This window comes from Ambystoma mexicanum, chromosome 6p (assembly GCF_040938575.1).
Source record: "Ambystoma mexicanum isolate Mex_15411 chromosome 6p, UKY_AmexF1_1, whole genome shotgun sequence".
Lineage (NCBI taxonomy): Eukaryota > Metazoa > Chordata > Amphibia > Caudata > Ambystomatidae > Ambystoma > Ambystoma mexicanum.
Window position 1 is genome coordinate 645,646,396 of NC_090935.1, and position 25,925 is coordinate 645,672,320.

Consider the following 25,925-nt stretch of genomic DNA (forward strand, 5'->3'; position numbering starts at 1 on the left):
GCTCCCTGACAGCTCCACTTGGCAGCACAAGTACCCCGGTGCGAACTGCCTTTGATAGGGCGGGGGTGGATTGGGGTAGTGGTCGTGCAGACAAGACACAGGAAGACTCGTGAATGGAGACACACTTATGTGGATTGCAGGGGGCCGTTGAGCGTGAGGGGGGATGCTTGGCAGGAGACACGGGGTCTGGAGGTAGACATGGGAACAACAACCCATGCTCTATAGACCACTTTGAAGTGTACATGGTCTTTGGCACCTCTTGGCCTTTATCGCTCCCTGACAGCTCCACTTGCCAGCACAAGTACCCCGGTGCGAACTGCCTTTGATAGGGCGGGGGGGTGGATTAGGGCGGTGGTCGTGCAGACAAGACTCGTTTGCCGCAGGGCCTCACCAAGGAGAGGCCATCTAACTGCATGTAAGAGGCAGGCTGCAGGATCTAGTACATGGAAGGCAGGGGGGTGAGTTTATAAATACCTCACCCTCCCAGGAGAATATATGGGTGCAGTTCACCCTGGATGCCTAGGCAGTCAGCAGCAGGCTGGCCTGTGGTGGCAAGGCGGCACGGGCCAGAGGGGGTCATCTCTGTACCCGGTGCCCAAAAGGATGATTTATTATGATCAACCATATTGATTATTTACCTATAACCATGTTTTGTATCAATAAAATCCAACGGCCTTTTATTGCCAACGCTTGAACAAAGTGGTGTGGTAAGTATTTTTGGGGGAGGAGGCAAGGCCGGGAGGCTTGATGCCAACCCGCAAAATAACATATGTATGTCTGCTGCATATGGGTTCAACGGTTATGTGGATTGAAGGTGGGCGGCCAGCGTGAGGGAGGATGCTGGCCGGAGACATGTGGTGTGACAAGACAAGGCACAGGAAGACTTTTCAATGGAGACACACTAGATTCATTTAAAAAATCAAAACAACCATTGTTAAAATATATGTTGGGTTTTATTTTAGATCTTAATTTCAATTGAACATAAATAATAAACATTACACATTGTAAAGTTCCGGTTGCAGCACATTCAGGGAAAATCCGCGGTATTGTCCACTGTCGCTGGGGAAATGTTGTCTAATGGCAAGTACCGCACAAGCAGGTATTACTCTCCGAACGCGGTGTCCGAGCCTCCCGTGAAGCCACCAAGTGAAGCAACGATAGGCCACCAGCCTGTACCACCTGTGAAAATGAAAGATGCAAAATGTATTAAAATGACAAAACTTTCTTATCACTGTCGATTCAGGTAAAAAATGTCATTCTGCTTTGAAAAAAAATTCTATCTAGAAAATGCACAATATGGAACCAATGTACATGCATTCGAATGATATGTAGATGTAATTTTATATGTGGGAGACGACCATGAAATAGTAGTGGCATCACTGACATCACAACCAGAGTATACTTACTCGTTACTCGGATTACGCGGACGAACAGTGCCGCGAAGTTCGTGCATAAGCACCATCATCATCCTCAACACGGTCCGTGAGAGGCAGGCTTCCCTGAACTCTGGCAGCTCGGTGATGCATTGCGGACTTGGCTCGCCTTCCGAAATGTAGACCAAGCACCCGGAAGTTTCACGGCAGCAGCAGTTCTCCTCCTCAGTTGGCATTAGCTCGCACCGATTGCACGTGCACCAGGTGGAGACGCCGCCCATGCGACATGGTCCAGGCTCTTCATCCGTTGACTGGTCCTCCCAATTGCCGTCCGAATCCCCATCGTTTTCGCGTGCTTGCCTTTCCAGTAGTTCTTCCTCGGTGTACTCGGGCTCGTACATATACGGCATTATTGTAGCCATTGTGTGGTAAAGAAAGTAAAATAATTTACAGAGATGGTACAGGTGTTCACAAGGCCTAGAAGCGGCGAATGTAGCTGACCAGAGCACAGAAACGAGTCACAGAATACTCAAAGTAACACAGAGAGAGTAATGGAATCGAAAATCTGCTGCTGTGTGTTGTGAAACGGTGTGTTTATACTTATTGAGGAAAGAGGCGTCCTGCCATTTCCATGGCGACACTTCATTAGCTGAGGCGCAGCGATTGTTGACACGAAACGTGCTTTGGCGTTGGGAAATGGGCGGTACGAGTCTGCTGATGTCAGGCTCAGGGGCGGGGGATTTGATTTAGTGCCGCAAAAGCAGGTGAGCCAGGTCGTTGGGGGGAAATGATAGGATTATCAGAAAATGGCGGCTGATTTCGAGTGCGTTAATGGACGAAAAGTCGGGTAAGGTCCATAGGAAAGTTTTCTACGATCTACCGAGTTATGCTTAAAAACACATGGCCGAACCGTAGGGACAATAAAAAAAAAGTCCCGGAACTATCCTTTAATTTCCTATTACTTCTTCCTACATTCTGCTTTCCCTCCTTCCCAACTTGTTGGGACAAATTGCATAGCAAAATATTTACTAAAGATATGGTGCCGCATATGGGAGTTGGTTAGTTGGTTTACACAAAGGATGTACGCTGTACCTCCTGCCCAGTAGAAGTTTCTTACCTGGAGGAAACATACAGGGGAAAAGGCTTACAGAACATGTGAAGGGTAGCCCAAGTGGCTCACCTACAGATCTCTAAAATGGACAAACTGCTTTTGAAAAGTTACTGAGGCTTTCTTAAATCTGGTGAAATGCTTACGTAGTTTCCCGGAAGCACCAAGAGAAAGTTAGAAATGACTTCATGACAGAATTGTGCTTGGTGAGGTAGGCATGGTATCGAAAAGAAGACCCAGACACAAGGAAGCAAGTTTGTAAAACCTTTATTAACTTGAAAAGGATTTGCAGATTTCCTAACTGGCCTTATTTCTAAATTGGAGTAGTGTCAACCATTAAACTAAGTCAAAAGGTAGTCAACTGTCAGTCAAAATAATAATGATGTCTGTGTCAAACCTATGCTTGCCCTCACTTTTTTTCTACAACAAAAATGTGTACGGGATTGGATCAAAAATGGAATAGTGAGTCAAAATAATATCAGGATGGCACTGGGGCTGTCCCACAGCTCCTTTCCCCAAGCTTGAGCTACTTTGGCTTCAACAAAGATCTTTGTGTTCAAATAGTTCACTTAAGCACCTTCAGGTTTCTAAGGGATTTCTTTCTCCACAGATTTGGAGGCCCTTTTCATAACCTTCTGTCCGGAATTTCACAGTTCACAATATTTTGCTTTCACAAGACTCTCTTGCTCTGGTTCCATCAGGGGTTTCCTTGCCCTACAATCTCAACAACCTGACAGTTCAACGGTTACTCTTCGCATCAGATTCTCTTGTTAAAAAAAACAAAGTTCCTTGCCCAACAGTTCTTAACGGGACCACTCTGATACCTTAGCTTCATGGGATTGTGCCCTTGGTAATCTATCGCTTTTATCACAGTTCACAAACAGGGTCGTGCCCCAGGCACTCTTCAACTTCTTTTGGAGTTTCAGCTCGCTCTTCCTATCTAGCGCAGCTACCCTCGCATGCTTTCTGTTTTGCTCTTACTTCGACCTTCGCACAGCTCCCCTGCACTTTGGGAGCGATTTAATTTCAACAGTCTTTCGACAACATGTAAACATACACACGACCACTACTTTACTTTGTTTCCTTCGCTTTCACAATTATCGCTTTAGCATTACAGTTCACAATGGACAATTGAAGTTTTCTCTTCAGCGCGTCTTTCATCCTATGCTTGTCCTTCCACTTGCAACAAATTATCTCTCACGCTTTGCGTCTTCCACCAACTAGGCTCCAGTCTCATTTTGAACTCACCGGTTGGGATTACTTCAGCGTAGCCTTTGTAGTTATGTTGTGTCAAGGTCAGGGGCTCCTCACCTGACCCTCAGACACTCCTGGGCTGCCTCTATCTGGCTCCTTGGAGGCACGGCTCCCTTGCCACGCTTTCTCTAGCCTTCTCAAACCAAGGCCTCTCAGTGCTCTGTTCTCCGTCAGCAGATCTCGGGGTGCTGAGGCTTTCCCAGTTGATGGTCAGCTCATTCTCTGACTCAGGTTCCTTCTCGGGCTCCAAATCGTCCTGTCTGGTTTTTTTGCAGCGTCTCATTTTATACACCTGTGGAGTATTAACAGGCTTCAGGTGGATACAATCTTTGCCCAACACCTGACTTCGCATGACCGAGTTAGTGGGACATTCATGAAAATAGCAGAGTGCCTCTGAATGTAATTTCTTTGTTTTAATGGTACCTTGATGTTTTGGATGGAATGCTCCTCTTCCTCGCCTCAGTCCTTTCATTAAAGGAATGTGGAAAGTGGGTGCCTGGGAACAGTAAGCCATATAGGTTTGAAAAGGGGGGATACCATATCTCACCTTTATGTAATCCTTCCCCATTACCAGAGGACACTCTACCCAGGTGATCATCCTCGCTAGTCCGGCCCTAGGGTCGGGATCTAAAAGCGATGGCGCTCCCCATGCCACCTGTTTAGAGAATCCCCCGGGAGTGGGAAGGGAAAACCCTCAGGTTTTTCACAGCTTAGGATCACCTTATCATGAAAACGTGTATAAGACTGCTAACATGAGAGATGTTAAAACTCGCTCTTCCTGGCAGATGTCACACCATCTAGGAAGACAGTCTTCCAGGAGAGGAGGTAAATGTTGCAGGAAGTAAGAAGCTTGAACGTTTTCCTCATTAAGGATTCTTGGACCTGGTTCAGATCCCATTGTGGATGGTTTCGGACTGTCGGTAAAGGTGAAGCAAACAGTCAAATGATGCCTAATTGCTTCGATCTGCAAAGCAAAAATGTGCTCACCCATTTAAGTAAGCTGAAATAATCAAAAGAAAAAGCTGTTTGCAATAATCCATTTTGATGCCTGTGCTGGCCAAATGTGACAAAGGAAAAAACAGTATTTTAGGAGGTTGTCAACTGCTAGATCCACAACATAATGACAGAAGCACCTCCACTTGCTTCTGTATTGCTCCTTACTTGAATACTTGTTGGCACTGATTGGAAATGTTGGGCAAGAAATTCACTGTAGTGCATAAACGAGCTCCTCAGCTACAGATTCCCAAGCAGAGCAAAGGTAGGGACCGGTCAATGATCAACCCTTTCTCTTATGAGTTAAGGCCTTTCCTCAAAGGAAAATCCTTGAAGACTCTCTACCCAAAACCGGCCACACTGTTGCCAAACGCAATCGTTGAGTTGATGCTGTGCCTGAACTTTTAAAGTACTGTGTGAATAAGCAGTTTCTGGTGGAAGGTGTAGCAGAACCTGCCCAACAAATCTATACTCTGTTCTGTGTTTTGCTGTGAATTAGTCTGAGGGACAACCCACACAGCAGAAAAATGTTATGACCTACACCTTAGGTCACCCTCTGGCCCCGAGGCAGCGACTCAGTGTCTTCCCCGTGCTGATGCCACCCAAAACATGAACCGTCACTAAAAAGACATGGCTCGCAACTGAGCAGAGCCAAAGCAGAGCTGTCATCAGGCTTAGGAGGTGATAATTACTCTTTCTTTTTATTTAAAAAAAACATTATAGTAGTTTTGTCAATGTGCACCTAAACAACGTTGCCGACAGAGTGAGAAGAAAGGCTTTCATGTCCAACAGAATGGCCTTCATTTCCAACACATGTATGAGTTCCGTTATCTCTGGTGCTGGTCAATGACCAGGAAGATGAGAGTGCAGCATAGGGCTCCCCAGCCATACTCTGATGCTTTGGCTGTCAGTGAAATCTGAGCAGAATGACTCTAAAAAGGTATCCCTCCCGAGTCTACCAAAGAGACCTTGTAATAGCTGTGGGAAAATCTCTTGGAGCTTGTGTTGAGAATCTCGTTGCTGGTTTCAATGTACAGGCAGCTGAAACTGAACATCCAACAAGCCAGAGAATCACAAAGGGTCCAGAGGTCAGACTTCCACTGCTGCAACACAAAGTCTGTGTTGGAGAAAAAATGAATCTTGTACTCAAAAGACAGATTCAATACCATATTGACAGATGTAAAATTCTTTCAAAGGCTTACAGATAAGCATAGCACCTAAGTACAATGCATTGGGGCATACTTTGGGTTACTTTGTCAGTCATTTCACAGTTCACAGACAGTTGTTCGAACAGTCTCCTTTGCAAGGATGACTATGAAAGAGAAATCCTCAGGCATATAGAGACGGACAAACCGTGAGCTTGTTCATCTAATCTTAAATCTGAGACCAACTGCATGAGGCGATCCTGCCTCAAGAAAAAAACATAATTCTGGCAAATATTTTTCCATGCCACATCTCAGGCCTTACTCTTCTTGTTCACAGGGCGATTGAGGTCAGGATCTTGTCCAAAGTTGATGTGAAAACTGAGGTTTGAGCTGGCACACTGCTTGAACAACAATTGAGTCAACAGTGGCCGTACCCTGGAGTACAGTATTAGGCTTAGGAGGTACCGGTGTTCATGAAGATCGGGAACCAACAGTCTCTGCTTCGCAATCAGAAATGCCACTAACTGGGGATGCAGTTTCTGACCACTATCAATTGACTCAACAGCAACCCACACCAAGCCCAGGACGATAACCCCCAACAAATCGACCTTCAAAGAGCAGCATTTGAGTGCCAATGTTTCTATCAGCTCCGGTACTGGGCCCTTTCCTTTTGCGTGCATATGCTGAAGACATTTCAAGAGGAATCAGGTCATGATTCCCACACAGAAGGCACAACACTGGATCAGAGGCAGGTTACCCTAGCAATAGATGCAGAATCTGTGCAGATCGGCATCTGAGAAGGGGTGTGTGCACCAGATACACACCTTGATCAAGTGACGTGAGGCATAAGAAGACATCTCGCACTAAAGGAGGTATTGTTAAAAGAAATGCGTTTAATAAAACATGTTTAACAAAAAACAATTAGACTCTTATTTTTAAAGAGAAATTGAGAGAGACACAGCCCCCAAACCTTTAAAACATGTCTCTTTCATTCAGACTGCTAGATGAAAAAACAGGAAAAACAGGATACACTTGGGTCCTTGCGTCTAGTGATATTATTGGGCTGGCATGTGTGCAGCATTTTTGGAGCGATTTGCTGGCTGACCTACTACACAAGCAGGGCTCACACAAATGTTGGTGGGCGAGTTACATGGGAAAACGTGTAAAGCCATGTATCGCTTCACAAAATTCCTGAATAGATACAACATGGGAGCAGTCAAAATATCTGGTTTTAAGTGTAATGTCTTGCAAGAGATGGTGGAGTAGATGGGGAAGGAAGGAGAACATTAGATATGTTGCCATGGTCTAAAATGGTTTAAGGATAATAATGTGTTATTTTCTCTTTGTTTTCTTTGAATGATATGTTAGTGGGTAAAGTTTTTTTAAGTGATAGTTTTTGGAAATCCAAAGTTTATATTTGACATTTATTTTTTTCAATTAAAGTAAGAGGATAGCAATAGGCGTGGGTTTGTGTATGATGAATAACATGTATATACACTTTATTTTGAAGGCCTTTGTTTGAACTATTTCAAAATAGAACTATGCAGAATAATAATACAATAATCACGAAAAACCAAGGATGCTTACTAGTTCATTGATCCCACTGAGTTTTCCAGATGAGAGCTTTGGTCTGGAGGAAGGTCTTGGAGGTGGTCCAATGGAGCTCACAGAAAGTGGAGTTGTCGGCCTGGGAATAACTGTAAAAAGAGAAATGAAAATAATCTTAAACCAAACAAAGCTGACACATCATAGGCTTTTGTTTTTTTAACTGTTATGCATATGATATGTCGCAAAGATTACATGTTTACTTGTGAGAGTAAGGCAAATTTCAGTTTTCACCCAAAATGTATTCTTGTGCTTCTAATATCAAGTTGATGAAGCACTGGGAGAGGCAGAGGATTGGAGCAAGTAGTACAGACGAACAGCGAACCAGTGGAAAACGAGGAAATAGAGAGGGGAGAATTAGGTGGGACGTGGAAAAAGCTTCTCAAGTAGGTCATACCAAGTGGCCTGGACTTAGGGCGCATGCATACAAGGATGCAGACTAGCTAAAATAAAGGAAGCAGATGGGGACTTTATGGGGTCTTTGCAAAAGTTAAACCATGATGAAGTGTACAACATAGCAAAAGAATAAGTACAAACAGAACAAATTAATGAAACAAAATAAATACTGAGCAAATGCAAACAATAATTAAAAATAACATAACATAATTAAAAATAATATAAAAAATAATAGACTTTATTCAGCAAGTCAGTGATATCGACCTATCTATACATACAAAATAATTAATTGCTTAGTCACTATCAAGTACTTACTTTAAAAGATACTTTAAAAGATGCTGTTGCATTGTATCCCTTCTCAGAATGTACCTCATTCAAGTTGCAGTATCATGGCAGTCATTTTCTAAACAAATTAACACTTTACCAAATAGGAGAACGCCCATGACTATTGTGCCGCCAGAAAATGCAACAGTTTCAGTTGATTGGACTATTTAATATGTCTAGTGCTCACCTAGGGGAACACCAAAGCTGGACAACAAATTCGTCTGACTTTGGGGGTGAAGGGAAAGGCATGAAACAGGAATATTTCTCTGACCCGGATTTGGATGTATATTTACGTTAGAAATACTTTTGTTTAGGATGTACAGCACACATATGTAAATAAGGTACTAGCCAAAACAAGGAAGATTTTATGGACAAAGTCCTATGCTTTCTCTTGCCTGGTTCCATAAAACCCCATGCTTGGTAAAAATGGTAAGCAGTGCTCAATTGTTACATAATGCAGTAAGACAAACTTATAAGGCAAAATGATTCTGCTTCTCAGACTGGTCACGCTGTGTTTCTGCATTAGAAGCAGGGTCGAAGATGTTCAGAGACTAGGACAAGACAGCTTGTTCAGGTTAAAACACTGGTGTGAAGACGCCGGCCTTCTATCTGCATCAGCAGTGACCATGACCCAGTCAAAAGAGTCACAGAGTCATGAGTAATATACACGCTCCGTATTGTGACCTGCCCAGTCCAACAACACTGGCATAAAGTGCAGCTGATGTCCTTCTTCCGGGCAGAATTTGTATTTGTATTTATTTGGCATTTATTGAGTGCTTTACTCCAAATCTCTGAACATAAAAATGGTCACAGTACAATAAAGTGAAAATTTGTATATTACAAAATGTTTCCAGATAAAGTCTTAGGTACAATCAAGTAAGAATTGCTTAGGTTAAAACCAATTAGAGGTACGCAATTCAGGGTAAGAGGTAGTAGAACGGAGGGGAGACCATTTCAATGATATGGGAAAGAAGAGAGAATGAGCGGAACTAGGATTGAGCATGAGGGGGACAAGGAACTAATGGCAAGAACTGGGATTGAGAACAAAGATAACGAGTGGGAACATAGAAGGAGACTAAGGATGAGACATAAGTGGGAGCAAGACCATGGAGGGATTTGAACACCATACACAGAAAATTGAATTTGAGCCAGGAGGAAAAAGTAAGTCAACCAAGTGAAGACAGAGATCGTGAAATGGAGGCGCGAGGGGATAACTGGTAGAGAAGAAATATGGTAGTGTTAAAAATGGATTTAAGAGGGGCTTAACGGAAAAGAGGAAGACCAAAGAGAGTAGAAGAACATTAAACAAGGCAAAAAACAATTAGAGGTGAGATCAGGAGTTTAGTGCCGCCAAAGGTCAAACAGACTTTACGAATATTGAAGAGATGGAAGTGACAAGACCGAGAGATAATAGAAATGTGAAGAGAAAAGGATAAATCCATACCAAAATAAAGACTGAGATTGCAAGCACTGCTGTAGAGAGGTAAAGAAGAAGGGGGAAGAAGACAGAGGAGGGAGGTGGAGGGGGAACTAGTAGTGGTAGGGAAGAAAATAACTTCAGTCGTTTAGAACAAGAAAGTGGTCTGACATCCATGATTTGATAGCAAGTAGGCAGGAAGATAAGTTATTGAGAATAGCGGGAGTGAGGGTAGGAAAGGAGAGAAAAAGGTGCTCGTCATCAGCAGAGAAGTGGTGGGAAATCCCAAAGGACGAGATAATGGCAGCAAGGGGAGAAGTATAGAGGTAAACAAGAAAGGGGCCAAGAACCAAGCCTTGAGGAACACCATGTAGGATGGGAAGTGTTTGAGAAGAGGAACCAGCCAAGGGGACAGAATAGGTACAGTTAGAAAGATAGGAACGAAACCAAGCAAGAACACAGTCGGCAAAATCAAAAGAAGCCAGAGAAGCCAAGAGGAAAGTGTGGTCAACAGTGTCAAAAGCCACAGACAAATCTAGAACTATGAGAAGAGAGGGATGCTTAGTGTAACTTGCAGAGAGCAGAGAATTATAAACAGAGAGAAGGGCAGTCTGGTTCCCTGTGATTTGTAATAATGAAAAGTTTAACATACCGAAAACATATATATTTTCTTTTCTTTTTTAAATGTAAGCCCCGTTTCCCTAGATTTACAATCCCACTCCAAACCCCTCCCCACCCATTTTTATCCTTTACCCCACCCCATACATATTTGTACCAAAAAATGTGGTAGTTTGGGATAGGTAAAAATGTTTTTTTGTTATTACCTATATCACTGCATACTGGTCAGTCTCAGCTGAGTGGGAGGGACGGAAGCCAGATTGGCGCCAAGGAAGGATAGAGTTGTCAGTGATAAAAGTAGAAACCTGAGTGTAGATGAGCCTCTCAAGGAGTTGATAGAGATAAGGAAGACATGAGATGGGGAGAAAATTAGAATGGATAGAAGGGTTGAGAGACGGCTTAAGAATAGAGAGAATAGAAGAATGCTTGAAGCAAGAGGGAAAGATCGATGTGAAGAGAGAGGTGTTGAAGAGAGTGGTAAAATATGAAACAATAGAAGGATGGACTTTGGGAATAAGGGAAGATGGAATGAGATCCAAACGTGAACTAGTGGGATGGGTACGAGTCAGAAGTGAAGAGGTCTCTAAGCTGGTAATGGGGGAGAAAGAGGATATTTGGGAGGCAGGGGAAGAAGGAGGAGGAAAGGTGGGAACAATAGCAGCACAAAGAGAAGAAATGTTGGTAAAAAAAATACATTGCCAAGTCAGCAGCAGTGAGAGTAGAGTGGAGGGAATGATCAGGAGTAGGCAGTGTAAGGGGGCAAGAGAGATTGGAAAAGACGCTGAGGTGAGCAGACTGGGCATGCAGAAGGTCAGAGTAATACTTGCGCTAAGCTGTAGAAGGGCCTCAGAGAGTAGTATGATGAAAAAGAAGAAGAGTCAGACTCAGAATGGGACTTGCACCAGCGACGCTCGAGACTGCGCAGTACTCGCTGCATTGAGCGGAGATGGGAAGAAAGCCAATGTTGAGGGGGTTTGCGAGAGGGAGAGAAGAAGCAGCAGCAGGATAAAGGGTATCAAGCAATGAGGAAACAGAGGAAGAAATACGCTGCAGCATTGTAGACCGAGAGTGCAGAGAATGTGGAGAGAATGTGGAGCGAGAGGGAAGAACAGAAATACAGGATGAGATAAATAGAGGCATATTAAAAGCACTGAGATCACAATGGAGATAGAATGATGCCTCCAAACCAGCTGAGGGAGGTGAAGTAGGTGGAGGAACAGAGAAAGAGAGAAGAAGATGATCAGAAGAGTAGATGGGCAGGGCAGAGACAGGAAAGCACAATACCGAAGAGACGGATATAAGGTCCAGACTGGAGCCTGATGCATTGGAAGGGGGAGTGGGAAGAGCGGAGAGATGTAAGTATCAAGGATAGCAAGAAGTGGAAGCGAGGAATGGGTAGAGGAGAGATGAAGACTGAATTCACCCAGGAGTATGAGCAGGGTTGGAAGAAGGTAGAACAGAGGAGAGTAAGGCATCAATATCCTCACAGAAAGTAGCAGCCGAGCCAGGAGGGGGATACACCAGTAAGAAAGTAATGGAATATGGTTTGATAAATGTAGTTAAAGAATATTCAAATGTGGGAAAGGTGGGGAGAGAGAGTGAGGGAGAAGTAACAAAAGATTGATGAAGTACAGAGAAGGCCTGTGCCACCTTCACACGCAGCAGGACAGGGAGTGTGCACGAAGGCAGTAGCAGATGTAGAAAGAAAAGCAGGAATCGAAGTATTGGAAGCTGAGAGCCAAGTTCCCATTCTGTAGACCATTCCCCATTCCCATTTAATAGGGCTCAATGGGAATGGGGAAGGCGGTAATTACAGGCCCGCAAATAGCGGGCCCGTTATTAGCGCCCTGGTCCCTTAGTGGGAGCCGCAAAGTACATGTGGTCAGACCACACGTCCTTTGCGGGTCCCGCTAGGGGACCTCGGAATTGGGCGGTAAGGATTGAACGGCACCGGCATCATTACCGGTGACCGTTAACCCTTACCGCCCAACTCAGAATGAGGCCCATAGACGATGAAAAATATCAAGAACTGAGTGGGATTTGTTACATGGTGAACAAGCGTTCCAAAGGGTGAGATTAAAGAAGTGGATTAGGAGAAGGAAGATAGGTAAAGTTACTTAGATTTCCGCGAGCTGAACAAAAAGTAGAGGAGTGAGATGCGCAGCAAGTAGGAATGGGAAAAACAGCATCAGACAAAAGAAGAAAAGGAAAAACAGTTTGCATGAGTAAAAACGTAGCCAGCGCAAAGACGGAAACAAGCTCTGAAACCAGTCAATGGACGGGCTGGGTGGGCGGCGTTCAAGGGAGCCAGAGCATTAAAGTGTCCCCACAGATGAAAATGTGGCTGCCACATTAAGTCAAGAGCGATGATTCGCTGTGGGGCTTCGCTCAGGCAAAATGTTTATGGAGGCTGGACCGATACGAGCCCAAAAGCCAAAGCATGTGGTTATGGAAGCGGAAGGCCAGAGAGCAGGAACCCTTGCGTCGGGGGAACTACAGAGTGCGGACTCAGTTAGGTGGAACACGTTGCCCAGATCCATCCATGGGGCATAGGTGTAAAAAGAAGCCATGTGCCACTACCATCGCTGGCCCAGCCCAGATCCCATCCCTGCTGTAATAGCAGCAAAGAGACCTGTCCTGGCTACGCCGGGGGCATTACCCAGGCGTGATGTTGAGAGGGCAGAGGGCAATGGAAAGGCAAGAAGGGGGCGTGGGCAAGGCCCGTAGCAGTGGGTAGTTGGTAGCGGGATAAGATCACGGGAAGCAGATGGCCAGCCCCCACTTTGGGTGAGGGTGGTGCTGTAAGGTCTGTTGACGCCCACAGAATATACATATGTCCCCATATCCCTTCTCATACTTATAATGGTAAACTCTGGCAGTCTTACTCCAGCTGTCAGAACTGTGCAACTATTTGGGTCAATCTTGCCCTACTTAAAGATCTTCCTGGTTAATGTATTCAAGCTTTCTAATACTTCACCACTTCCTTTTGTTCTCAAAATGTTGTTTTGACTCAGTCCAGCAATATTATGTCTTGCATGGACCCAACAGCTTCTAATATTAGATGCATAACTTTCTTGTCTGTCACGAAATTAAATGATGCGTGGAGTGAAACCATTTTGAACACGGCGTCCGATACTGGAGGCATTACCTAAACGGTGTAGGGGCACTCCGTTTGCATGCTCAGCTGGTATCCACACCTCTTCACTCCTACAAGGTGCTTAGAGTGAACCAGAGCACTCAGAAATGTCATTGTCTACCTGCAAGCCCTTGGAAGAATAGTCTTATTGCATGTTAATGTAAACATTAACAAAAGGAGTGTCTACCCAGATTATCGCTCCCATGTCATGAACAGAAAAAGTAACACTTAAGGAACGGGCGCTTAGCTAGAGCAGGTTTATGGGCAGCCAGTGCGTCAGCAATATCCACAGATTGTTTATAAAGCAACCATCCCAACTCTGAGGCACCAACTGTCACTACAGCTTGGGAAGTACACCCAGTTGTGTCAGGGTTATGACCATATGAAGGTGGGTCAGTTGGTGGGGAAGGCGGTAGTCCCTTACACTACATACACTAGAGTGTGCCTTTTGTATTACTGGTGGCACAGCTGTTCGTTCCACAATGCCAGTCAGCCTCTCGTCAGGCCAGAGTTCTTTTTTGTCTTTTTGGGAACAGCTATTGCCAGAGTACACCTGAGTGCAGCCAAGAAAACCGCGAACAGAGCCAGCAGAATGGAATCGAGAACAGAAATGGAATGGCTTTGGATTTTTGCTGCCAGCGATGAGACAGCAAACTAACAACCTGCCTCCCCAAGACAAACACCAGGGGAATGGTGGGGCAACACAAAATGAACCAAGAGTGAGAAGGGTATGCAGAGGAGCAGGGGAGACACAGAAATCATCCAGGTCGAAGTGTGTGGGAACTAAAGAGAACAATGTTTGACCAGTTTTATTTTTTAATCTTAACAGTGCCACTACTTTTCTGCCCCGTTTTCAGAGAGAAGAAAACTTTATTTCGGCCACATTCATTATACATAATCTACTAAATTAGATAAAACATTAATTTAAAAATCTAACATCCGTACTTCGTGCTGCTTTAACAAATTTGCATACATCATTAATGAATTTAAGACCAGTAAAATTCATCAAAAGGGCCATGGATTCTCAACAGGTCCTAATAGCTTTGTTTTTTAAAATGTGGGTTGAGCCAGGATCTTCCTTAAAGCCATGTCCACAGGTACAACACTTGGAAACCCTGAGCCACTTCATGCGTGCCTTCAAAGGAAGTACATTCTGCCTGATGATTAACAATATTTCTCTGTGTTCAGGTGATCTTAGTGTGGCTATGCCGACATTACAGTCTTATGCATAGCAAAAGAGTGAAAACAAAATTCAATTAGGTACGTTTAGCCACTCTACTCACTGTGGCTCTCTACTCCATCTGCACCGCCCTTGATTTAAGGATAGATTTTCTCAGTTTTATTAAAATGTGATATTCATCCAAGGCCCAAACTGTTAATTAGTACAGAGGCTTGTTTTATTCATTAAACTTTGTTACATACTGTAGATGTTACTATCTCACCTACCGCCCTTTTTATATTGGGATTTTCACATTTTTCCAAGTACTCCAGAAATATTTGCTTTTCGCCAATAATGATAGGCTTTGTACTTGTAATTCTAATCTCAGCACATTGCCTGGAGTGCACAAGGGTAGACCTAGAATTTTGCGCATGCATTGATCTTGGGTAGTGTCAAGACCTGCAGAGTCATTCACTCCCCAGATGTCACTGCCATACAGGACAGATATGTGCACTTTTGTCTTCATAGCTTCAAGGCACTTGTCCCATCGTTCACCCCCAAAAAGATAATAAAACCTTTGAAGGCCATTGAAGCTAGCCATTGCTCTTTCTTTCAGCCTTCTGATATGCGGGAGCCAAATACCATTTTTTGCAAACGATAGGCCAAGATAAATGTAATACATTACTCACCTTAATCGAATTTCTGATGCTTGTTTCTGCTTAGATTCACATGCTATGCATAGGCCGACATCTAGTGGTAGCTGCAGAGTATTACATTTTTCATTTTCGAAACTCGAAAAGGGATGTCGACAGGGCGTGCCAGTAATACTATCCCTAGTGTGACTTCTACTGTACCCATGGTCCTTCACGCGTCAAGGTCCCTCAGATTGTTTTGTTTCTGACCCGACGTAGCATGAAGTTTAGCGCAAGTACAGACTAACAAAGCAGATGAAAACAGATAATGCCAGAGAAACATCTATGCGCCTTCTACTCCACAGGGGAGGAAGTGTGGGCGCATGTGAATCTAAGCAGATACAAGCATCAGAAATACAATAACGGTGAGTAGTGTATTCTTTCTAAAGATTGTGGAATCTGCTTAGATCACATGTTATGCATAGATTAGCGAGCAGTGTCTGGAGAAGGTGGTGGGTTGTTAAAAGGTACAGCGGTAAATTGATGTTTTAGCACTGCTTGTCCCACCTATGAATCTGCTTTAGAATGTGTGTCAATGCAGTAATGCTGAGTAAAAGTATGAATAGAGCTCCATGTAGCTGCTTTGCAAATGGCGTCCATCGGGACGTTTGCAATAAAGGCCAATGTAGCTCCTGTACCTCTGGTAGAGTGAGCTCTTGGTGTGAAAGGCAGAGTTTTATTTGAGAGTAGCAGAGCTCCGTGCATTTCACTATCCATTTGTAGATGGCGTTTTTTTTAAATGTGATCACCTTACCTTCCAGGTGCTGTGGAGACAAACAGTTTGTCTGTTTTTCTTAGCAGTTTTGTCATGTTTACATATTAAAGGACCACCCTCCTTACATCTAGTGTATGGAGTTTTTTTATCAGCTGAGCTTGAAGTGTTTTGAAAGAAAGCTGGCAGTTCGATGGACTGGTTGACATGGAAATTAGATATGAACTTAGGTGAAAACCTAATGTGCGTTCTTAGTACCAATTTGTCTTTGTGGATAACTAAGAAAGGGTTTTGCACTGACAAAGCTTGTAGTTCACTGACTCTTCTTATGGAGGTGATAAACACCTTACATATAAGACCGCTTTTCTGGTGGCTAAGGCTGAACTTGTGCATTGGCTCAAAATGGGGGTCCCATGAGTTTTCCAAGTACCGCATTTAGGTCCCACCGTGGAGGTGAGTTTGAAATGGGAGGGTAAAGTCTTTCTACTCCCTCCATGAATGTCTTAATGACCAGGATTTTCCACCAGGACACCTTGCTTTGAGAAGTGGTGTAAGCTGATAGAGCCACTAGGTGAACCTTGATGGAGTTAAATACTAGCACGGAGTCTAGTAAGTGGAGCATGTAATAGAGAATGTGTGATGTAGTACATTCTATCAGGTTTATACTCTTTGACTGGCACCATATCACACATTTTTTCCATTTGTTGAAATAACAGTGTCTGTTGCTGATATTGTTTCTTTGAAGGTGTGCTGACACAGTTACTTGTGGAATTTTACTTGCTCCAGAATTTCTACACGCAGCACTGCTCTTGCTGCTTAACTCGTTCCCTGGAGGGGGCGGAGCTGAATACAATCACATGACAGATCACGTGATTTGAAGGAAGCTGAAATTGCTAGACCATCCGGCTTTGCGGAGCAAATACTGTTTCTTTGAAGGTGTGCTGACACAGTTACTTGTGGAATTTTACTTGCTCCAGAATTTCGAAACGCAGCACTGCTCTTGCTGCTTAACTCGTTCCCTGGAGGGGGCGGAGCTGAATACAATCACATGACAGATCACGTGATTTGAAGGAAGCTGAAATTGCCGGCCCAATCGCCCTTGCGGAGATAAGCCCTGGAGGCAGTAAAGGCTGGAGCCGCTGTTTAGCTGTTCGGCTGTGACCTGTGTCTCCATTAGACGGGTCACTCAATAGACGTGGGCATACGGCATTAGCTAGAAGAAAAAAGAGCCCTCCTGTCCCGCTTCTCAAATAAGGGTATATATGTTGGCACAAGTAGTACATTTTGCAGGAAGTAATTTATTTGTAAATTTCAAGTCTCAAAGTATGAACACGTATGTGACAAACAGGTCTTGAATAGGGAAGAAAACGAAAAAGTGGACAGTTGAACACAAATGAAAAAATAGTCTTATTCAGATTTGAGTCTTCTCAGGATTAAGTATTTTGTCCATGCAGGAATGTATTGTCCTTAGTTGTATTGCACTAAGCCAATGATGAATTCCTGATTGATTTGTATTCACTTGTACTGCGATAAAAGTGCAATCAATTTCCAGATGTTGATGTCCTTAGTTGTTTGCACTAGGCATTGAAAATATGGTACAAGTTACAAAAAAGAAATGTTGCAGATTGGTCGAGGCTTGAGATAACCTTAGTTGCTTTCACTAGGTTAGAATGAAGGTTGTGGATTAGCTGAGACTTGGAATATGCTTCGTTGCTGTCACTAAGTCAGGGTTGCAGAAATGGATTCATAAATTTGGCTGTGGCTTGAATGGTTGATTGATCTTGATTTCCGGTATGAGTACAATTGGTTTTCTTAAGTTGAAATATTGCTGTTGAAAGAAGGGTCCTGTGTTGGACTCAATGAGGAAGGTATAGAACAGAACTAAATGATATAATTCCTCAACACGTGTTTCCCCGTCATATAATTACGGCGGTTCTTCAGGAGGATTGTTGGATGAGTTGGCACTGTTATAGCATGTTTGTGGAATAAATGTTGTCAATATGGTGAATTCTGTTTGATCAAAAGTAGTCTGTCATGGTCTTTAGCTCAAAATATGGTCGCTATGTCAGAATGAATGTCCTTCCCGTTCGGATTTCAGGCTAGTTTTTCATAGCCCAGGTCAGCCTCTGTGGCATCCCTCAGTTGCAGCATCTCTAGTTTGTACGTTTATTATTCTGCCTAATATCTTCCACTTAGAGCGCCATCACTGCCTCCAAGGCTGACCCTTCTTTTCTTTCTCCATACGGCATTAGTTGCCTAAATACCCCTGTACACTCCATCCAACTAAGGTGAGTCTGTGGGGCCTTTAGTGGTGGAGTAGGATTATTGTACTTCGACAGCAGTGCATCCTCCCTCTGAGTACCCCAGCAGCAACCTCTCACAGCGTGGTCCTACACAGAGATATAGCCAAGGAGTCCCCCGATTTCTCAACGCTTATTGTATCTCCAGGACGGTGGGGGAGAGACGGGCTCTGGTGGCTTCCTAAGCTGTCGGGCGTTCCCTGGGCCTGTGAGACTTTGGCATTGGAGTGACACTATAACGCCATTTTTTTGCCCATGTGGCGGATAGTGTACGGTATTCTTGTTTAGCTCGACGATGTTTAGGGTGTGAAGACACTGTCTGCACCACTTGAGACGGGTGGTTGTTTTATGCTAGTATTTTTTACATTCAACTTAGCTTTCTGAGCACTTTTAGGCCCGGTGGACTGTGGGGTGTATTTGTTGGCTTCACCCTTTGACCCCGGAGCCCATTGGCAGTGTTGGTATCTGCATAATCTCAATGAGATCTGGCTTGCGCAGTTGGGCTGGTCTGCTGATGCCGGCCCAGGAGTATATGGAGGCACCAAGGAAGTAAGACAACCCCAGTGGGTTGACCACCCAACAGTCTCATTGAATATGAGAAGCCCACCCATGCTGGTGAATGTATCCCTTTTACCTGAAATAGGGGTTACATTGGCTGCTGATGGAGAGGTAAATCCATTTGAAGTACAAGAAATAGCCACTAAACTCGTGCCAGGAAACCCACCTCTTCATCTTGAACCAGCGGTGACAATATGCAACAGGATGAAGGAGGTAGAGGCTAGGGTGCAAAGCTTTTCTAACCAGAATAAAACGCCACAAGTCTATATGAAGGGGAGCAAGGGGGCACCTATGCATTTAGTAGCACCCCGGGCGTCCAACCTCCCTCTGCCCTTGAGGTCAATTTCGGGTCAAAAGATCATGGACCATTACTTTGTCAAATCTATCACAACGAGTACAGAGATCAAATCTCTTCAAACATTAAAGGGGACGGCAATGCTTGACCATTCGGTGATGGCGTCTCAGCCCAATTTTGGGGGGCTAAAGACATAACTGACATCAGCATCATCGAATTGGCTGACCAAGCAGAAGGCGAATTGGAGGCCTTAAACATTGATCCCTCTGAACTCCAGCCTCCAAATCCATGCGACAATTCTACGTTTGACATTCCAACTCCCCTAGTTGATGTAATAAATGAAGACTCTTCTCACCCCTATCAAGAAGAGCGACAATCATCCTTCCAAACAGTAGATTTCGCAGGTGCTTCTGAAGGTTCCTCCGAGTTACATCACACCTTGAGGGATGTGGATGAGGGTTTATAGTGAATATGGGGAATGCAAAAATGTAGAAAAAAAGAATGCAGAAAAAAAATTAATTTGAATGTGTTTTTTTCAATTTTTTTTTAATGGGGGTATTCCCCCCCAACTCCGTTTATTTTTACTAGCTAAACCAAAAAAAACATACAAATAAAAAAAAACATTCACATTTTTTTTACCGCATTCTTTTTTTTCAACATTTTTGCATTCGACCATTTTTTCCCCACATTATAACTGGATACCGTAGATGAGCGCATTTGCCTGTCTCACCCTACTGTGTCAGCTCTAAATATGGTGCTAAGCTCTTTCGTAGCCCTATATGATAACATCTGGGCAGAGTTGAAATCTACTAATATCATCTTGGCCGATGTCACTTTGAAACTTGAAGAGCTTGGGTCTGAGGTTCGATTTGCTAAGCGGGAGACAAGGGAGGAGGTGGTACCCGGGGATAGGCAGCAGCTGAGGGCAAATCTTGATAATGGTCCGGGATCGGTTATCAAAATTTCAGACGATCTGGAATCAAATTATCAAATTGATAACCAAGCCCGTGTTTTTTCTGGTACTGATGCTAGTATTATTGACATCACTAATGACCAACCCATTGCTGGGGATAATGTAAAAGTGGTTTTGGAAGGTGAAGGAGGTTCACTTAAAGTGCAACCCAGCGCCCAGACTCCAAAAAAATCTATTACAGCACCAAAGGGCAAAGCATCAAAGCGGAGAGCGGGGGACAGGAAAAATAGAAGTTTATCTCCAAGAATGGCCCACCACACACTGTTTCGCACTAGATTGTCTCCTGTTCCGGAACAAGTGATTCCAATCTTTGAACCTGTGTTAAAGCTCAAATAATACTAGAGCAGGTACCACTTGTATCTGATGGACAGGAGGGTGTACTAATGAGTCACTTGTAAAAAAAATGTGGAGTTTTCAGAGGGCAGTGGGACCCTCGATATGAGCCTTGGCCTGAAGCCAAAAGGCTTTCCCGCTATTCCCTTCTCTTTTCCCTATCCTTTAGGGTGGGGGATGAACAGGGAGTGGGTTCTCATTGATGTGGCCCTTTTTCCAACCAATTTCAGTCTATTTGGGGCCCATTGGAGGTAGCAAGTACCTCAATGCAACTGCTAGGGAATAGTGTGGAAAAAAAAGTAGACCTTGCTGTATAACGATTAATCCGCTGGTTAAATCAAATGAGGCAATTAACAAGGGCCCGAGAGCTGTAAATGATTCACTCCTCCCCAAGTTGGCGAAAGAGGGCACCTCTAACTCACAATTGTTAACCCCATGTTCCAATGTTCCAATCCTATTTTGACTCTGGATCAGGTTGTGGCAGGTTCTGTATTGGGAAAATCTACATTCCTTAAAGAGGTGGTTGACCTAACCCATGAATCCAACTACCCCAGAGTTTCTGTGGGGATGAAGGATTTATTGCAGCGTCTCCACTACCCCTCAAGCACCGGTGTGAGAGAAATCACAAAAGCACCTGTTAGAAGTGGTGACTCACGGCAGGGCCCTATAAACGCCTCATTGAGTACTAATTCTTATTCCGATGCCCTCAAAGGGAAATTTGTAACACATACCGAGAAGGGTGGAGGCCGTAAAATTCACCAATTTAAGATCCACTGCACCTTGGGCTCAGATTATCAGATCTGTATGAATCAACCAAACATTTTAGCCGTTATTGCGGCTATCCCAAGTTTGGCTCTGGTGTCATCGGCCGACATTGGGAGGATTTCCTTCCCAGTTAGAGAGGATATGAGTACAAGTATCATGTCTCTATCCTCTCCTCTGGTAAGTGAACTTATTTTGACACAAAGTGAAGCATTGGCAGGATTGGGCTTTGTAATCTCTCAGATATAGGAACTGAGTTTGGGAACACATCAGAAGGGCGTGGCTCAATCCCATGTAAATTTACCTAAAGCCTCTGTTATCCCTGATAAATTGGTCCATAGTGAAGTGTTGAATGACATGGATTGGGCATCTATCATCTCCTCCTTATGGCAAAAATTGGTCCCATAAAAAGGACATCTCTTTGGGTGATCATTGGAAGATTATTCCATTATGTTTGAAATCTTGGAACACCTGAGGTAATGCCCATCTTTTTTCTATCACGGAATGTATGGAAATATTGAGAACAGCAAATTGTATTTGCCTACAGGAGACATGGCTAATTTCAGCACAGACCCTAGATGGAATCAGTGTTTTCATCCAGCCTGCGAGGGATGGGACAGGGAGGAGACCCTCGGGTGGCCTCCTGACTGCAGTAGATGTTTCCTTGGGTCTCAGTGGAGAGGCAATTACAGGCCTGCCTTTTGGTGCATTGGGGGTTGATTGCAGGTCAGAGGACGGATCGATTAATCTCCTATTGCTCAATATTTATTGGCATAGAGGCATTGACTGTGCTGATCCTTTTGTAGATGGGATCTGTCAGGTGGTGGATGAGTGGATGGCAACCAATCCAGAGGGTAAGGTGGCTGTCATGAGTGATTTGAATGCAGACTGTGCTCACTCCAATAAATTATGGGAATTGGAAGAGATCTGTGGGGGCAACTCAGAGAAGCAATTTGTTGGACAGAAGTGGAGAATAGGTCTTGGTGGTAGGGGGTTGTTCGCCTTGGCAGGGAACATTTGTGAACCACAGAACACCAGTGAGTGGCATACTTGGCACAGAGGGGATAGCTCATTCTTGATTGATTATATTTTTGTAGATACTTTCCTAATGAACTCTTGCCAGTCATTTCAAATTTTTAAGAACAATTGGAGTGACCACTGTATCCTTACAGCACAATTCAATTGGGTTCTGAACATCAGGAAAAGTAGGCAAAAATGACAACTAACCGCTAAGGAAGGGCGTAATGCTGTTAGATGAACCGAACACAACATTCATTGTTTGAACTCTAACATATACCATGCATTGAACTGCTCGACCTATGACTGGAAACTCCAGAATTTTAATGCAATTGAGTTCCAATCATTTGTGGGTCATATGATTGATAAGATCGCCACAAGGAAGAGAGCTACTAGTTTGGGCCAAGTTAGGCATGCCCACTGTTACACCACCAATGTGGCATCTGCAAAAAAGATCTTACTGAGTTCAGTGAAACAGATCCAGAACACAATTCAGGATGAAGTTACCCGTAGGCAGCTACTTGGGAAGCTCAAGCAATCGTACACAAATTACTGTAAATCAGTTAAATATGCAATGCTACAAAACGATGCAGAAAAAATGCTTGGGATCCTAATGGTAGCCGATGTAAGTGCATTCTGGTATTTGGTGAACGGACAGGACCCAGCATCTGTCAGCCTAACTCAATATCAGAAAAAGACTGGATTGAGTTCTTGGGTGACAGATTGGGGAAGGCCTCAGTAGATCCTCCGTTGATCTTGGATTTAACCAGAGAGGACAAGTGGAATCCCCAAGTCAACCTCGAGACCATCTTAAAATTGATCTCAAGATGTAAGCGATCAAGGGCTCCTGGACCAAATGGCCTTACAAACAATACATTTAAGGACAACCCAAACTTATGGGCCCAGCTCTTGTGCCTGGAGTTCAGTGATATACTGTCTTCAGGCGTGTGCCCTATATCTTGGAATACAGCCCATGTTTTTGATTTTTAAAACGTTTTTTATTATTTTCTGAAACAAACAATACAAACCAAACTGGCAGCGCTTTTTGCAACAATCACATGATCATCAATTAGTCAAGACCACTGCTCCTCCAATCCTTCCCCCCCTCATGAGCTTGTTCGTCCTTCTCATTCCGTATCTGCTGCGTGTGGCAGGGTGTTGCCTCTTTCCGAGGCTGCAGAGTCCGTTATTGTTCCAAACAGTCCTGCTATTAATACTCTCCATGCCATCAGGGTACCCACTTCTTCCCCACATGTGCCACATGCCTCCTGCCATATCACCGTTTCAGCCTCCGCCCATTTCTGTAATTCCCGCCACCATACCTCCACCCGTGACTTATGGTACTGCTTCCATCCCATGGCAATCCTTCGTTTTGCGAGCACATATGCCAAGTCCTTCAATTTCCCAACATGTTTAAGTTTCCGTGGTCTCGGAAACCCTCCCAACAGGCAGGCCCAAGCCGTATCTATAATGAGCGTGACCCCTTTGTCCGCTAGTTTTTGCGCCACTTCTCCCCAGAAACTCTCAATCACTGGGCAAGACCAAAACATGTGGGTCATATCAGCATTTTCCTTATCGCATTTTGGGCACGCTTGTCGTCCCGCATTTACAAATTTCGATATTCTCATCGGGGTCATGTAAGCTCTGTGCGTTATATACAACTGTATTTGTTGTAATCTGGCATTTCTTGACACCTTCTTGTGGTATCCCATAGCACGCTCCCACATCCCATCTTCCATCTGTGCTCCCACCTCTGTTTCCCAATCTAACCTCAAATGGGTCAATTCCTTCCCAACCCGGGTCATCACCATTTCATACAATCTGGAGATCTCATGCCCCTCTTCTGATATGTCATATATTATTCCCATGGTGGCGTCTGGTTCCTCCGCCAATACAGTCTCAGGCCAGATTTTATGAATATTCTGCACCAGCCTTAGGTACGTGACATACTGGCCCTTATGCAAGCCCGCCTCTTCCCCTAGTCCTTCAAAATCTCTAATGGCTCCCTCTTGCCTGACATCCCCCAATGCAACCAGCCCGACTGACTCCCAGTAGGTCCTGATTATCATCCTTAGTTGTTTGTCTCCCCCTGCCAAAGCAATCAACGCACCTGCGGGGAACACGGGTACGGGTCCTCCATCATTCGACATACTCTACGCCACATCTTCCACCCCATCAACATCATTCCCGGGCGCTCCTTCATTTCTGACCTAGGCAACCAAATAATTTCCTTCAGGTAGAACGGAGTGCAGTCCCGTCCAAACAGCCTAAATTCGGGAGTTACCTCGTCAGAGAGCCATTTGACCACATATTGCAACTGACCAGCTACATAATAGGCCTCAAAATTAGGCAGTTTAATACCCCCCTTTTCATGGAAGTTCTGCAACTTCCATAGCGCCACCCTATTCCGAGTGCCATGCCATAGGAAGTCTCTGCACATACTATTCAGCTTAGCAAAAAACATCTTAGGTATCATGTACTGGATATTGCTGAAAAAATGTAAAAGCCTGGGCAGAAACACCATTTTGAGCATTGCTCCCCGTCCCATCATCGCCAACAGCAACTTCTCTCAAAACTTCATGCTTGTACAGATTTTTCCCACCGCCACCTCGGTGTTATGCAAATGTTCCTCCTCTACTGTGCGATACACATCTATGCCGAGGTAGCGGAAGGAACCAACCGCCCATGGTATCGGCAACACTGGCAACCGCTCCGGAGGGCTTCCTCTGTAGCTACCCAATGGAAATATGCTCGATTTTTGGGGGTTCACCGCTATGCCAGACAGTTCTGCATACCTTTCCATTACCTCCAGAATGTACTGAAGATTTTCCTCCGTATATTTCAAATATAATAGCAAATCGTCAGCATACAGAGATATTAGGTGTTTCTCTCCCCCTACCTCAATGCCTATCATGTCATATTGTTGTCGAAGGTACACTGCCAGGGGCTCCAGGGCCAGAATATATAACATCGGGGACCAGGGGCACCCTTGTCTGGTGCCTCTGCTAAGCTGCCACCTCTCGGATATCACCGCTCCTGTGCGTACCCTAGCTAGCGGCTCACTGTACAGCAACTTCGCCCACCTAACATAACCAGGCCCCATCCCGTATTCCTTCAGGGCCTCCAGCAACCACGACCACCTGACGGAGTCGAAAGCTTTGACTGCATCTAGGGACACAACCGCCATTTCACCCTCGCTCTCGCTCCCCCATTCAATCACCCGGTGGAGTCGCCTATGGTTGTGGGTTATATTTCTGTTGGGGACGTAACCTGTTTGGTCCGGGTGTATCAATTTACTAATAACTCTCTGCAATCTATTAGCCAGGACCGCCGTCAATATCTTGCCGTCCTGGTTCAGCATTGACAAGGGCCTATAGGAGCCGCAGCTATGCCCTGTTTTGTTGGGCTTAGGGAGCGGTATTATTATCGCTTCTCTAAGCGATTCCAGCAACCGGCCCACCTCAAACGATTCATTAAGCATTTCTAGCATATGGGGGAGGGGTGATACCTCGCTGTATGCTTTATAAAATTCGCTAGGGAGCCCGTCCGCACCCGGGGTCTTACTAGTGGGCAGCTGCCTCACCACCTCTTCCAGTTCCTCTAAAGTAATCGGTGCATCCAGCTCCTCTCTTTCTTCGGCACTAATCTTAGGTAATCCCATATCTCTTAAAGTTTCCCTTATCTCCTCTCGGCTGCCCCCCCTTTGTCCTCATATAGTGCCCTGTAGTAATCTAAGAATGCCTCATTGACTCCTT

The 25,925-nt window shown here is 44.5% G+C and overlaps 1 protein-coding gene across 2 annotated transcripts in view; it reads right to left on the bottom strand.

The window, feature by feature from the left end:
- FCHO2 (FCH and mu domain containing endocytic adaptor 2) overlaps positions 1-25,925 on the bottom strand; it is a 1,284,287-nt gene that overhangs the window by 433,777 nt on the left and 824,585 nt on the right. For both annotated transcript variants that reach the window (XM_069627506.1, XM_069627507.1), the window contains exon 17: positions 7,461-7,570. In XM_069627506.1, the coding sequence (XP_069483607.1) occupies positions 7,461-7,570 (110 nt within the window). The remainder of the gene's footprint in view (positions 1-7,460; positions 7,571-25,925) is intronic.